Source organism: Hylobates moloch, unplaced genomic scaffold (assembly GCF_009828535.3).
Source record: "Hylobates moloch isolate HMO894 unplaced genomic scaffold, HMol_V3 SCAFFOLD_2, whole genome shotgun sequence".
Lineage (NCBI taxonomy): Eukaryota > Metazoa > Chordata > Mammalia > Primates > Hylobatidae > Hylobates > Hylobates moloch.
Window position 1 is genome coordinate 129,004,859 of NW_026652277.1, and position 16,568 is coordinate 129,021,426.

At 41.1% G+C, this 16,568-nt stretch overlaps 1 protein-coding gene across 1 annotated transcript in view; it reads left to right on the forward strand.

Annotated features, from left to right (window-relative positions):
* Positions 1-16,568, forward strand: part of SLC16A10 (solute carrier family 16 member 10) — a 164,637-nt gene that overhangs the window by 126,013 nt on the left and 22,056 nt on the right. Inside the window, exon 4 of the mRNA XM_032156733.1 lies at positions 14,032-14,175. Coding sequence (XP_032012624.1) covers positions 14,032-14,175 — 144 coding nt within the window. The remainder of the gene's footprint in view (positions 1-14,031; positions 14,176-16,568) is intronic.

Here is a 16,568-nt window from a genome sequence, read left to right on the forward strand (position 1 = left end):
GATTCAATTACGTCCCACCAGGTCCCTCCTAGGACACATGGGGATTATGGGAGTTACAATTCAAGATGAGATTTGGATGGGAACACAGCCAACCCATATTATATACTTTATTAACTACTTATCTCTTCTAATAATACACTTGCGTTACTTAGTTCTCATGTGGTTATTCTTCTTATTGCCTTTTTTTGAGATGAAGTCTCAGTATGTTGCCCAGGCTAGTCTCAAACTCCTGGGCATGAGCCATCCTCCCACATGGCCTCCCAAAGTGCTGGGATTACAGATGTGAGCCATCACTCCCGGCCTCATGTGGCTATTACAGTGAATGATTAAGACACCTTCTCTCCTTCACTTTGTCCCTACTTTTTCTCAGATTTTTTTCAATGATGCCTATGCTTTTCTTGTTTTTTTCTAGCTTTTCTAACCTTGCATTTATTTTCCTTCAGATCTCAACATCTGCTGCAATTTGACTATTCAGGTCAGTGATAATTTGCCCATTTATCAGTTTTTGTGCCTTAGGCAGTATTCACCAGCATTCTCCTACTTGAGATGAATAAGGATCTTTATTTCTCTGACCGCTTGTTGACTCATTCATGGGGACGTTTAATATTTACAGAACACTTTCATCAAAACAAGCTAGTTTTTTCTTTTCAAAATATAATATACTAGCATAGGAACTTGAGAGAAGAGGTAATAATACAGAAGAAATCCAGAGAACTGATCATGGAGAAATAAACTAAAACAAAGCTGCTGCTTATGGTAAGGTAGACCAAGTTTGTCCTGTGTTTCCAAATTATACTTAGCCAAAAATAAATATTTATAGATAATTGAATAGTGGTTTTTAGAAATGATTCATGGATTACTCAGGGGTGAAAGTTATCCCTGTAATGTAGGCCCCAAACTTCTGAAAGATTTTAAATTTGTGAGAGAGAAATAAACCCACAAATATTTGAAAATATCTAATTTTAACTTAAATTGAAAAACAGCGGTAGTGTATTTTTGTTAGGCCTTATATTGGGTAATATAGTCTATGTAAGTATGGAAAAGGCTGGTGAAAACTGTGGATTTATCTACAAAATACATTGGTACATTGGGGAGTTTTGTGTGAGAAGTGTCCTAACACCTCAGGAAATGCTAAGGAAGAAATGGGTAGGGTAGACTGAACACTCCACAAGGGTAGGGAGAGCGTCTTCTCTTCATTGCTCTAGCCCCAGCACCTAGCATGTGCCTGGCACTCAATCTTTCTTTTCTCTTTTCTTTTTTCTTTTTTAGCTGATTTCAAGTTGAATTTATAGGCTAGGTGAGCTTATAGGCTGGTAGAGTACAAGGTCTACTAATTTCTCTACTCACGACTATTTTACTAATAGCACTTTATGTTCTTCAAGTGCTTTTTTTCTTTGTTCTTCAATGTATAATAAGGTGAGAACAGTTTTATCTCCATCTTGCAGGGAGAAGAGTTAGTTAAGAGACTTTCTCAGGTCACACACATATAGTTAATGACAAGGTAAGGTTTAAACCTTAAATAATAGAAATAAAAGTGATTTTATAATTATCTAGAGTAGTTTCAATGTGAAATAACTTAAAGGTGTGGAAATGGATGCCAAGAGGTATAGTCAGTCTTGCTGGGGTAAAACAATGCCCTGTGCTTTGTGCCATCTCCCAGCTGCTGCTTCCAGAAGAATGGGGTGTCTGAGTGTGAACATCACCCAACAAGTAGGTTAACAGATACCCACGCCCCTCTTGACCCACATACATATCAGTGGGATTTAGAATGCTGCCACATATTGATGATTGAATTTATGAAGCATTATAATATCCTCAATAATAAACCAAATGTCCCTGTCCCAACTTGTTATCTCTGCTTCTGTGAACACATGTTTTCTTTTATATGCTCCTTACTCTTCAGGAGCTCTCTCAGGGACTTTTCAGTTCCTGACCTTGTCCTTTTCAGCATTTTCTCAGAGGACAATTCTTAGCTCCCTGTTGATTCCTCAAGCATTAATTGCTTTTTTCTGCCAGGTATTTCCTTGCTAGGCTCTTGAGCCCTCAGAGCTGTTCTGAATTATGGGGTTGGAATTGTCCAGGATTAGGAATCACCTAATGTCCCCACCATCCCCGCTTCCTTGTGAGGCACTTTCTCAACTCTGCATCTCTTTCACCTTCACAGTAACCCTGTAATGTACCCAAAGCAGTGTCATACTCGGTGCCTCCTTTTCTCTCCTGAAATAAAATGCCTAGATAAGAAGACCTCTATATTCCAGGCCTTGTCTTTGATTTTAGAAAAATAAAAAAAGAAAACTACCTATATACATAATATTTTTAAAAATCAGTAATGTTCCACTTGTTACAGAAAGGAGAAATAAGTAGGGTAATGCTTGGGATACGTGCTACAACATGGATGAACCATGAGGACATTACACCAAGTGAAATACTCCAGGCACAAAAGCACGAATACTGTATGGTGTCACTTAGATGAGATACCCAGAGCAGTCACATTCATAAATACTGAAAGTTGTATGGTGGTTTCCAAGGGGAGGGGGAAATGAGGAGTTATTTAATGGGTACAGAGTTTCAGCTTGAGAAAATGAAAAGTTCTGGAGCTGAATGGTGGTGACAGTTGTACAACAATGTAAATGTACTTAATATAGTACACTTAAAATGGTTAAAATGGCAAATTTTATGAGATAGGAATTTATCACGATAAAAAATTAAGAAAAGTTACTGCTTGGGTGAAAGTATATCAAAAAAATAAAAATAGTCCCCACAAATTTCCAAAACAACCCTAATGAGGTGTTGCTGCCTAAATTATGAACCAAATTGTGAACCAATGTGTGGTGTTTGAGACTGGGAAACTGATGCCCAAGATTTTAGCCTCAATAAGGAGTAGAGTTCATAATTTGACTCCAAAGACATTTCTTTCCCTACCATGCCAAGGCCATCTGATTCCCAGTCCAAAGAAGTTTTCTCTCTGCTCTGTAGGCTGCTTTAATCCAGAGTACACAGGCCTTGCATTTTCTTATCTGTCCTCCTACCAGGGTGTGGTCCTTTTCCTCCTGAACACTGACTGTATAATTACCAGACAAAACTAAACATATTTAAAATATAGGCAGTCCTCTATATCCAAGGTTCCACATCCTTGGATTCAACCATGGATTGAAAATATTTGGGGGAAAAAAACAATAAAAAAACACTGGCCTGGGCAGCATAGTGAGGTGCCATTTCTACAAAAACATTAAAATATTAGCTGAGCATTCCAGCACTTTGGGAGGCTGAGGCAGGCAGATCACTTGAGGTCAGGAGTTCAAGACCAGACTGGCCAACATGGCGAAACCCTGTCTGTACTAAAAATACAAAAATTAGCCAGGCATGATGGCAGCTGCCTATAGTCCCAGCTACTCAGGAGGCTGAGGCAGGGAAAATTGCTTGAACCCGGGAAACAGAGGTTGCAGTTAGCCAACATCTCACCACTGCACTGCAGCCTGGGTGACAGAGTGAGACTCCGTCTCAAAAAAATAAAAATAAAAATTAGCTGAGCATAGTGTCATGTGCCCATGGTCCCAGCTACTTGGGGGGTTGAGGTGGCAGTGAGCCGTGATTGTGCCACTGCACTCCAGCCTAGGCAACAGCGAGACCCCATCTCAAAACAAAAACAATAAAAAAGAACACAGATTAAAAACAAAATACAGGCTGGGCTCAGTGGCTTATGCCTGTAATCCCAGAACTTTGAGAGGCCAAGGTGGGAGGATTGCTTGTGCTCAGGAGTTTGAGATCAGCCTGGGTAACATGGCAAGATTACATCTCTACAAACAACAACAACAGGAGACTACTTTCAAGGACCATTTCTGGGGATCATAGTTTGTTACTAGAGAAGTTTCTCTGTGTAGAGCATTGAAATATAAAAATGCAGAATAATCATTTACATAGCATTTACATTGTATTGGTTATTATAAGTAATCTAGAGATTAATTAAAGTATACAGGAGGATATACATAGGTTACATGCAAATAATACACCATTTTATATCGGGGACTTGAGCATCCATAGATATGGGTATCTGAGGAGGTGCTGGGTTCAGTTCCCCACGGATACCAAGAGACTAATATTAATTTCATTTCCCCAACCTCCACGCCAGAACTCTGCAATAAGAATAAGAAAAGGAACAGTTGGGATAGACAATATCAGAAATATGTGGAAATGATAACAGTGGAAGGAAAGCTGATCTAGGCCTACTCAACAAATTTTAATCTTCATTCAGGTAAAAACAAATTAGATTTATGGATGCAAATTTGAGCCAGCAATTAGATGGCTCTTAGGATTAATAAAAAAAGACTGAACGTCATGCCTTCCAAAGACTGAGGGAAAGAGAAAGATAGATAGGAGCCTTTGGCAAAGTAGCACTTTAGCCAACACCATTAGCCTAAATCTTAGTGAAGAGAGGTTCGAAGAAGGTAGAATTTTCATGGAAGGATCCATTTTTCTTCACTTTAGAATTAAGGGAAAAATTAGGAAGCTGAATAAGAACAAATGGCCTAATTTCTTTGTTTCTTTCAAAAATCAAATCTTCAAGTTAAAATTTCAATAACCAACAGAAGAAGGTAGAACCAGTTTTGTGAATTTACAGAATAGTTGCTTATTGACACTATTGCCAAGGTCATTAAATAAGTTATCAAGTTACCTCAGATCCCAGTGATTTAAATAATGCTTTCTGAATGTATCTTTTTCTGTTTTAAAAAGAAGCTGTATTAGGTTCTTGTGTTCCTGTAAAGAAATACCTGAGGCTGGATGATTTATAAAGAAAAGAGGTTTATTTGGCTCATGATTCTGCAGGCTGTTTAGGAAGCATGGCCCCAGCATCTGCTCAGTTTTCTGATGAGGTCTCGGGGAGCTTTTACTCATGGCGAAAGCAGAGTGGGAGCAGCAGGTCACTTGATGAGACTGGGAGCAAGAGTGTGGGTGGGGAGCTGCCACACTCTTAAACAACCCAATCTCTAGTGAACACAAGCCATAACTCACTTATCACCAAGGGAATGGTGCTAAGCCACTCGTGATGGATCCACCTCCAAAATCCAGTCACCTCCCACCAGGTCCCACCTCCAACATTGGGAATCACATTTCAACATGAGATATGGAAGGGACAAACATTCAAACCATGTCAGAAGCCTATCTTAGGCCAGGCATGGTGGCTCACGCCTGTAATCGCAGCACTTTGAGAGGCCAAGGCAGGCAGATCATTTGAGGTCAGGAGTTTGAGACCAGCATGGGCAACATGGTGAAACCCCATCTCTACTAAAAATACAAAAACTAGCTGGGCATGGTGGCACATGCCTGTAATCTCAGCTACTCGGGAGGCTGAGGCAGGAAGCTCTCTTGAACCCATGGGCGGAGGTTGCAGTGAACTGAGATTCTGCCACTGCACTCCAGTCTGGGCAACCGAGCGAGGCTTTGTCTAAAAAAAAAAAAAGAGAAGCCTATATTAAACTTATAAAATTTAATATCATTTCAACTAGCCTTTTCTTGGGTGCATTTGTTCACTTTGGACTATTTTTCCAAATTCACCTACAGTCGTGCATCTCTTAACAATGAGGATATGTTCTGAGAAATGCATCCTTAGGCAATGTCATTGTTGTGCAAACATCATAGAGTGTACTTAGACAACCCTACATGGTGTAGTCACTACGTCCCTATGCTATATGGCATAGGTAGAGCCTATTGCTCCTAGGCTACAAACCTGTACAGCATGTTACTGCACGGAATGCTGTAGGCAGTTGTAACACGTGGTATTTTGTGTATCTAAACGTGGAAAAGATACAGCAAAAGTACAGGATTATAATCTTATGGAATCGCTGTTGTATATGTGGTTCATCTTTGACCAGAAATGTTATTATGTAGCACATGACTGTAATTCCACTATTGATTAGACACTCCATAACCCACACCTACCTGTTCATTTGCATGCACATTTAGCTGATAGGTGACTTTATCACTAGATCAATCCAAGAATAAGTTTAAAGAGCATGTCCCCTTTTCTTGTTTTTTAATAAATGTAAAACATGGAAGTACATGATACCTCAAAGGAGCATGAATCACAAATAGGAGTCCACATCTACAGAGCCTTTGCAACCACTTTTATATCTTCAAAGTGCTCTACCAAAGTATCGGAGTCAGTCAGTCATGCAGGTAGGCTGCCAACCATGGCTGAGCCCTCAGGAGCCGTCTTGATGACCAGCATAGACACAGTCTGTTGTGTTCATTCAAACTTGCCAGGAACCAAGGATCTGAGAGTAGTAAATCTGGTGTGCCAAGAATGAAACTCCAAGAAAGAAACTTCAGAATCAAATTTGAATTTAGGCTGGGTGTGGTGGCTCATGCCAGTAGTCCCAGTGCTTTGGGAGGCTGAGGTGGGCAGATCACCTGAGGTCAGGAGTTTGAGACCAGCCTGGGCAACATGGTGAAACCCTGTCTCTGCTAAAAATACAAAATTAGCTGGGCATGGTGGCGGACACCTGTAATCCCAGCTACTTGGGAGGTTGACACAGGAGAATTGCTTGAATCCGGGAGGTGGAGGTTGCAGTGAGCCGAGATCACACCATTGCATTCCAGCCTGGGTGACAAGACCAAAACGCCATCTCAAAAAAAAAAAAACCGAATGTAGGTGGAATTAATAAAAATTTAAATAAACTAACAGATTAAACCTTTCATTGTTCAGGAAGGAACAGAACAATTTTTGATAACTTGTGAAATATCTGGCACAGAAATTATTTAGAGCCACTAAATAATTTCAAGTTACCTAAAAATCTTAGTGATTTATTTTCTATTTTAAGATGAAGTCTACTTTAAACTTCTAAAAGGCAGGATTATTTAAACTGGCATCTAAATCCAAGCTGGTTTTGGTTGGTAATTCCTCTAGGACATTTTACTAAATCTTGATCTTATCTAAATGATGCTATGTTGTAGATGGACTGTTTATTTGTTTTGTTTGTAATCCAGGGAAAATTATTTTAAAAACAAGTAGAAATAACAAAGGCTTTTAAAGAATTTTTAGAGTTAGAAATGTTTTCAAAATTAGGTTTTTTAAACCACTAGCCATCTCTTCCTTCTGAACTCTTCTTTTTTCTGCCCTTTGGTAGCTATTAAATAATCTGCACTCCAGAAACTTCTTTCTTCCCAGTCCTTTTTCATGTCTTAAGAGTGCCATGCGTGATTATCTACACCATGGAAACCCATCTTAATGAAATGGAAAGATCAGCTGTTTAAAAAAACAAACAGAACCAATCACCCATGCCTTCTACAGTCCTGTTAGGCCAAAGGTCTGTTCTCCACCTGGTCAGCTGCTGAGGAGGGGGCAGGTACCTGTACCACAGTTTAGCCACAACAGAAATATCATTGAAAAATAGACACTGGGCTACCAAAAGATGTCAGTCCTTAAAAATGTTGGCAAGCAAAGAAATTTTTCTCTGTGCACATCTTAGAGATACTTTAGTCTGAAGGCACAGTTGGTCAAATTAAGCTAAGATGACATTTTGGGGCTGGTCTAATCAATGAATATCTATCAGTGGCCATAAAGTTTTATTTCAGTGTTTTCTGGTGTAAAGGGATTAATTTTATGTACTCAAATCTATGGAGTTCATTTTCTTCCACCTTTAATCACCTTGCTCGGCTTGCTGGTGTACAGTGCTCATGCAAAACTTCCTAAGGGAATGCCCCACTTGTTTTAATTTACTTCCTCTAGCAAAAACACAGCTAGAGGAAACACAATCATTTAAAAAAGAAAGAAAGAAAACAAAATAAACTGTCTCATTTCATTCAGAGGATTTCTGTTCATCCTACTTTTAAGTCAAAGGGTAGTGTTAAGTTTTGATTTGCAACAAACTCAGATTATCCATTAACCCATGCTTGCAGGCTTTCTACTCTCTTTCAGATGTACGTCTATTTTTTTAAAGGGCCCAGGCTTTTTGAGTTTACCTTTCAAAAAAGTATATTTAGGCAGAATGGTCTTCTAGAGTTATGGAATAGCTTTTCAAATGTTGGGTGGATATTTTCTTAGAATTACTCCAAAATGCAGTAAATGAGAAACAACAAGCTGAAGCTGCCAATCTCTGGTATGAATAGCAGTGAGTAAAAGTGCTTTGAACTTAGGGTCCGTATTGGAAAGTAGGAAGTTGAAAGAATCAGTTTGAATTCCATAATTGCTGTAAATATTATGTAGCATTTATTATCCCATTTTTTGATGTACCACGTAAATGTAAAACATACAGGTCCCCTCCCTCCCCCAAAGAGTTTATTCTCCTAGACATAAAATGAGTGTACATGCCTAGCCATTGTCCACCCCTTTTCAGTTTGATGATGTGTATCTGATGAGGAAGAACAGAGATGAGAGAATCAAAATCATTATAAACGAATACAGATGATGACTGGGTGACTGAAATCTTATCTCCCAAAGAGCATAGTTAACTGCAGCAGCAGTGGATGATAACTATTGGTTGGGGGTAGAGGGGTTGTTTTGCTCAGTTCTGTCTAGAAGACAGTTGTAGTTATTTTAGTCCCACAGTCTCCACTCCTCCCCGGGCCTGTTTTTGCCCTGCTTTCCTGGCCTCTGTATACAGCCTTTGTTAGCACTTTGTAATTGTCAGTCAGCTGTTACTCCAAGTCCTCTGTCAGAAATAAAGTTACTTTTGTTTGAAGAGTCTCCAGTAACCCCCCTTCTTTTTAAACTATGACTCCCCAAAGATATATAGTCTAACTTGTGTGCACCAGTATTTTATCATATTTAATAAATTCCATAAACCTTACATAAAAGATATTAAACAAAAAGTATTCACCCCCTTAAAAGGAGGAAGATAATGACCATCAAGGCATGGCCAAATTACACAGTCTTAGGAAACAGTACAGTAGGTAATTATTGGACCTTTTTGATCAATGGCATCCTTGCTTTGCAGGTGTATACCACCACTGCGCTTCACAGGTTTCTGTAAATAAAGTGACTGGGGATTCCCTTCTGTTGGGCATTCTTCTATCGTGAAACCATTTGGTGATGAGAAGCTTGAGTTTCTAATGCATGTTCGTTGGCTTTATTAGAGCTGCTTTTGTACTGTGGCCACCCATTTAACTTCCTCTGGGGTTGATATATGAGAGCTAGAGGAGGCCGGGAGCGGTGGCTCACGCTTGTAATCCCAGCACTTTGGGTTTGGGAGGCCGAGGCGGGCGGATCACGAGGTCAGGAGATCGAGATCACGGTGAAACCCCGTCTCTACTAAAAATACAAAAAAATTAGCCGGGCGTGGTGGCGGGCGCTTGTAGTCCCAGCTACTCGGAGAGGCTGAGGCAAGAGAATGGCGTGAACCCGGGAGGCGGAGCTTGCAGTGAGCCGAGACTGCGCCACTGCACTCCAGCCTGGGCGACAGAGCGAGACTCCGTCTCAAAAAAAAAAAAAAAGAGAGAGAGCTAGAGGACTCTGCCTTAGTTTCTTTGTCAGAACGCCATCTGATGTCTCCAAATGTCTTACACTGTGGCTCCCCTGTAAGAGAGGTGGAGAGGAGAGAGGCCAGGGCTGAGGCCATTCCAGTGAGATGATCACTTTCTTAGCTTACTGCCTGAGACCTCTCAAACAGGATCTGTCTGTGGGCTCTAGTGAGGGGAAAGGAACCTGCCTTCAGCTGGCTGGTCAGAAACAGTTACCCAGGGCTGGGTGTGGTGGCTCATGCCTGTAATTCCAGCACTTTGGGAGGTCAAGGGTGGAGGATTGCTTAAGCCCAGCAGTTTGAGACCAGCCTGGGCAACATAACAAGACCATGTCTCTACAAAAATGATTTAAAAATTAGCTGCGTGTGGTGGCATGTACCTGTGGTCCCAGGTACTTGGGAGGCTGAGGTAGGAGGATTGTTTAAGCCCAGGAGGTCAAGGCTGCAGTGAGCTGTGATTGCGCCAGTGCACTCCAGCCTGGGCAACAGAGTGAAACTCTGTCTCAAACAGAAAAAATGTTTCAGGCACAGTCAGTGTTGAAGATGTCAATTAGCAAGGTTTTGTTAATCCCCTGGAAGTGTGCAACCTAGGATTAAACAGATGTTTAAGAACATAAATAAAAGATGAATTCCTGGCTGGGCATGGTGGCTCACACCTGTAATCCCAGCACTTTGGGAGGCCGAGGCAGGTGGATCACGAGGTCAGGAGTTTGAGACCAGCCTGACCAACATGGTGAAACCCCGTCTCTACTAAAGATACAAAAATAAGACGGGCGTGGTGGTGGGCACCTGTAATCCCAGCTACTCAGGAGGCTGAGGCAGGAGAATTGCTTGAACCTGGGAGGCGGAGGTTGCAGTGAGCCGAGATCGTGCCACTGCACTCCAGCCTGGGTGACACAGTGACACTCCATCAAAAAAAAAAAAAAAAAAAAAGAGAGAGGGAGATGAATTCCTGACACTTAATACATTTAGATAAAGTCTAACTTATCTTTAAAGTTAACTTTAAACAACTGCTCTACAGCATAATATTATCCCGTGTAGACAGTGACCTCTAGTATAAGCTTTAAATTGGTTTAAAAAATAGATTAAGTATGAAAAAAATCTCAACATTTTCATATCTAGACAACTCTTTATTAGAAATATCCATTTTGTCCTATATTCACTTTCTACCGAAATAAAGTGCATGCCAGTCTCCAGAGGATGATAGATGGGCAGAAATTTATAAAACAGTTAGCAGCAGTCATGGACGGCCCAGGCTACAAGTAGAACATACCAGACCTCCTGGGTACTACTGTCTCAGTGAGAAAGGATCCAGAGATCCAGCATCCCCAGATTCCCTCACATACTGGCCAAAGAAACTTTTTTAGTTTGCAGATCTTGGTGGGAATAGGGAGGGAGTATTAGAAGCTGAAGTTCTTGCTTTATTTAGATAATCATGGCAGTAACAAAATTTGGTTAAATAATGCCCCTTCTAGGCCCGGTGTGGTGGCTCATGCACTTTAGGAAGCCGAAGCAGGCAGATCACTTGAGGTCAGGAGTTTGAGACCAGTCTGGCCAACACGGTGAAACTTCATCTCTACTAAAAATACAAAAATTAGCCGGGCGTGGTGGTGCACACCTGTAATCCCAGCCACTCTGGAGGCTGAGGCAGGAGAATCGCTTGAACCGGGGAGGTGGAGGTTGCAGTGAGCCGAGATCGCGCCACTGCACTCCAGCCTGGGCGACAGTGAAACTCCATCTCAAATAAATAAATAAATAAATAAAATAATGCCCCTTCTAGTTGAAGAACTAAGTTCCCACCTAAGCATAATTTGGATTTACCCAATTTATATTCTTTCAAAATACCTCAAACATTTCACCTTATTATTCCTTTTAAGGATTACAAAGTAGAGCAGGGGGAAATAATAAACCACTAATAAAGAATAATAGTCATTTGACAGACAGGTGTTCTTAGTTTCATAAAAAAAGATGCCTGGTAGATTCAGTCTTTTATGAATACTAAAGAACGTCTCTTATTTTTTTTTGTTTGAGACAGGTTCATTTTGAACCTAACCTGGTGTTCTCAGGGAACATAGGTTAGAGGGGAAAGATTTAGGAGTGAGGGCTCAAGCAAGAAGCATGTTAGAAAGCTGCTGTAGTGGTCCCGGTGACGAGTGAAAGGAATGGAACTAAAATACCATGAGGAACGTGGGCCAAAGGAAACAAGTCTGAGAGATTTAGAAAGTAAATCATCAGGATTCAGTGGTGACTCTTGGATTTGAAGAGGGAAAGGGAATAATCTAGGGTAGCTGTCAGTTTCTGCCATGGGTAGTTGGGCTAACAGTAGTGTATTAACTGAAATGGGGGGCAGGCAATTTGTGAGGGTGAGATGAGTTCAGCACAGGGCCTGTTGACTTTGAGGTGCCTTTGAAACAGGAGTGGATATGTCTAATTTTACATGAAGTATCTACTTAAGAGAATGTGTACAGACATTAACGGGGCTGGGTAGGAACATGGAATACCTCAGGTGCCAAATGAAAACTTTTGACAATAACAAGAAGTTAGGAAGTTGAAGAGGGTAGAAGAGGCAGCAGAAATGTAGATAGATAAGAACATGTTTAAGTGACATTGTGAATAAACCTGTCCTACTGGGCCAGATGGGATTAGGGCTGAGATCAAAGCAGGCCTAATGCAGCTTGCAGACGTGTTTTGTTTGACTTTTGTAGAGCTGGATCACACAGTGTCCTAAATTTAAATTAGGTGCCAACATTTCCACACAAAACCCGGATTTCTGACTTTTCTTTTAAATTAAAGGGCTCCTAGAGGTAGATTTGGCAACCCTGGCAGACCTATATGATAATAATCAACTGAAGTATATGTCCTTTTTCTCCAATTAACCTGTTTTACTTTTGTTATTTCGCTGAGCCCTTAGACATTTAAATTTTCTACTTTTTTTTAATCCAGGCTTATAAGTCAGATGAATTTTCTACTTCTGAGTCAAAGATCAGTAGTTAATAAAGGTACAAAGATGGATTAGCAACACATTACGGAGAGCTTTGAATACCAAACTAAGGAGTGTAAATGTAGGCAGTGGGCCACCTTTGAATAAGGAATTGATGAGATTAAAGCCATATTTAGGAGGACTATTCTGGACCAGTATGAAAACACAGAAGTTAGGGAAAACAGTTAATAGTTTAGAAAGAGAAGAGAAAAAGGAGATGGTGTTGGGATACATAAATGGGCTTTTAAAATGCAAAATGAGAAGTGTTTTAAAGAGATATCACCCAGGAAGGGTGTTCACTGCCACATGGGCACTATATGGGTGGTTGTATTTGGTGGGAAATTTGCTTGCAGACTTCCAGAACTCAGACCAATGTGTGGTGTGGGGGACGGTGATTGTCAGGCATTATGGAAAGGTCAAACAAAATATGCTCACTGGCTATCTATGGCCCACAGGTCACTGTAGTCTCTGTTATAAGTACACTAAGTGGAAGAGAAAGGTCCTTTAAAAAAAAAGAAAGCTAAAATTAATATCTGATTGTTATTAACTGTGTGCCAAATACTGTTCTAAGCTCTTTACACAGACATTTTATTTAATCCTCGTAACCAATTTCTGAAGTATGTACTTTTCCAATTTCCATTTTACAGACAAACTGAAACCCTAGAGGTTAAGAACTTACCCAAAGCCACAAGGCTGATAAGAACAGAACCAGGACTTGAACGCAAGCAGTCTGCCTCTCTAGAGGTTTATCTTTTAACTGCTATGTTAAGCTGCCCCTGTATTTTAATCTGTTCTAATGCTACACAAATAGGCAACTTTACAGGTAGAGAACCTTATGCTTTATTCTGGACGCTCTGTTCTAACTCATTTCAGGGGTGTCAGTTTGGTTCAGGTCCTCCTAGAAGAAATAAAACTCCAGAATTGACCCTTGAACTATCTTTTAGGGAGCAGATAATGTAACGGGTCCTTGGGCGACCTTGAGAGAACAGGTATGTTCAAATGTCTGTTCTCTTCCTTTAGCTAATGGCTCAGTGTAGCTTACAATTGCATGCTTCTAACCCTTTGTTGAAAAATAAAAACTCTTATAAAAATGCTTTTTTTTTAAGAGTCTTGCTGTGTCGCCCAGGCTGGAGTGCAGTTGTGCAATCAGCTCACTGCAACCTCCGCCTCCCGGGTTCAAGCTATTCTCGTGCCTCAGCCTCCTGAGTAGCTGGGATTACAGGCGGGCGCCACCATGCCTGGCTAATTTTTATATTTTTAGTAGACATGAGGTTTCACCATGTTGGCCAGGCTGGTCTCGAACTCTTGGCCTCAGGTGATCCACCCACCTCGACCTCTCAAAATGCTGGGATTACAGGTGTGAGCCACCATGCCCGGCCTTAAAAATGCTTTTAAAAATGAAAACTAAAACATGTTAATTTTTTTTCATATGTTTTCATGAAAAATTACCACAGGACAAATTTCATAAATATTCAAATTTGGAAAAAGTTGCAAGCCCATAACACTGCAGAGAAGCAAATGCATTTGATGCAAAGCCTCAGATTTGTCAAGTTTTTCTACCATATTTAGTGTGGTTTCTTTCTCTTTGGCCTATAGATGAAACATGTAAATGAAAGATTTCAAGATGAAAAAAATAAAGAGATTGTTCTCATGTGCATTGGCGTCACTTCAGGAGTTGGACGACTGCTCTTTGGCCGGATTGCAGATTATGTGCCTGGCGTGAAGAAGGTTTATCTACAGGTACTTTTTTACACCTTTTTTCCCCTATCAAAAATTACTCTCATCACCCGATGGCTCATTAAATGTACTTACATGCTTAAATTCTTTTTTTTTTCTTTCCTTTTTCTTTTTGAGATGGAGTTTCGCTCTTGTTGCCCAGGCTGGAGTGCAATGGCACGATCTCAGCTCTCTGCAACCTCCACCTCCCGGGTTCAAGGGATTCTCCTGCCTCAGCCTCCCAGGTAGCTGGGATTACAGGCGTGTGCCACCACGCCAGGCTAATTTTTGTATTTTTTTAGTAGAGATGGGGTTTCTCCATGTTGGTCAGGCTGGTCTCAAACTCCCGACCTCAGGTGAACTGCCTGCTTCAGCCTCCCAAAGTGGCTTAAATTGTTCTATAAAAATGAGAAATATTTTCTACAACATAACTTCTATAGGCAGTTTTTCAAGGACAAAATCAGTTATACGTTTGGGTTTTAAACATGAGAAATTGGCAATGAAACAACAATTTCTTTGTTTTGTCATGGAACTCCACCAAACCAGAATGGGTTTCATCCATTGCTTTTTCTATGAAGAATGTTTTTTGGTGTAGTTCTCATAGTCATGTGCAGATCCTGTGCCCTTTGCATGTCTTATGAAATTTGGTTGTGTGTGTGACTTTTCAGCTTCTTTACTGCAAATTGCCTCCTCATGTTTTGAGGTAAGCATAAACAAATGCTAATTCCAAGATCATTACTGACAATCAACAGAACAGGTATTGAAGTGATTCCTTCATGCCACACACTCTGCTGAATGCTGAAGACTTAAGTGAAACATGGTCTGTGCCCTCACCTAGTAGCTAATGGTCTCATGGGAGAAGATAAAGCAGTGTTGCAGTACAGTGGAATAATGGGTTTGCTAGATGGGTGCCATGGCAACACAGGCACCACGCATCTGAGTCACTAGTGAAGGTCTGAGCAGAGTTAAGAGTTGAGGACCAAGTATGTAGATAAGGAAGACAGAGAAGCATGCTCCGAGCAGAGACAAACACATGGGAAAGCTGTGGAGGTGTGACATGGGATGTTATATCTGGGAAATGAATGTTTGAATGGAATAAAGGGAGAATAGTGGATGGATTGGTTGGGGGGATGGACAGGAAGCAGCTTGGGAAGGGCTGTTATGTACATGAGCTCTATCCTGCAATCTACCAGGAGCTATTAAAGGATTTTAAGCCAGAGAGTGACATAAGTTGGGGTGTCGGGGGTTGGTGTTTCTTTGTTTTTTAAGGCAAGGTGTCACTCCATTTCCCAGGCTGGAGTACAGTGGTGCCATCACAGCTCACTGCAGCCTCAACATCTCAGGCTCAAGCAATCCTCCCACCTCAAACTCCTGAGTAGATGAGACGACAGGTGCATGCCACCATGCCTGGCTAATTTTTGTATTTTTTTGTGTGTGTGTAGTAACAGGGTTTCGCTGTGTTGCCCAGGCTGGTCTCTAACTCCTGCACTCCAACGATCCACCCATTTCAGCCTCCCAAAGTGCTGGGATTACAGGTATGAGCCATGCCCAGCCTGAGTTGTGTTTTATAAAGATCAATTTCGGTTGTGTGTGGTGGCTCATGCCTGTAATCCCAGCACTTTGGGAGGCTGAGGCAGGTAGATCACCTGAGGCCAAGAGTTTGAGATTAGACATGGTGAAACCCCATCTCTACTAGAAATACAAAAATTATCCAGGCATGGTGGCACATTCCTGTAATCCCAGCTACTCAGCAGGCTGAAGCAGGAGAATCACTTGAACCTGAGAGGCAGAGGTTACAGTGAGCTGATATTGTGCCACTGCACTCCAGCCTGGGTGACAGAGCAAGACTCCATCTCAGAGAAAAAAAAAAAAAAACCAATCTGGTAACTGGGAAGAGTGGAATGGAGTGGAGAAGGGGACAAGAGTTGAGATAGTCACAAAAGGCCACATACTGAATGATTCCATTTATATGAAGTGTCCAGAATAGGAATCTCTGTCTCTTTCCATAGAGAAAGAAGGTAGAATTGTGGTTGTAGGGGCTAGGGAAAGGAGGGAATGGGGAGTAACTGCTACTGGGTTTCTTTGTGGGGTAATGAAAATGTTATAAAATTAGATAGTGATGAAACTCACTGAATTGTACACTTTAAGTGGGTGAATTTCATAGAATATGAATTGTATCTCAATAAAGCTATTTTTTAAAAAGGCCAGGCATGGCAGTTCATGCCCATAATATCAACACTTTAGGAGGCTGAAGCAGGAGGATCACTTGAGGCCAGTTCGAGACAATCCTGGAATCATAGTGAGACCTCATCTCTACAAAAAAAAAAAAAAAAAAATTTAAGTTAGCCAGGCACAGTGGCACATGCCTATAGTCTTAGCTATGCAGGAGGCTGAGGTGGGAGGACTTTGAGCCTAGG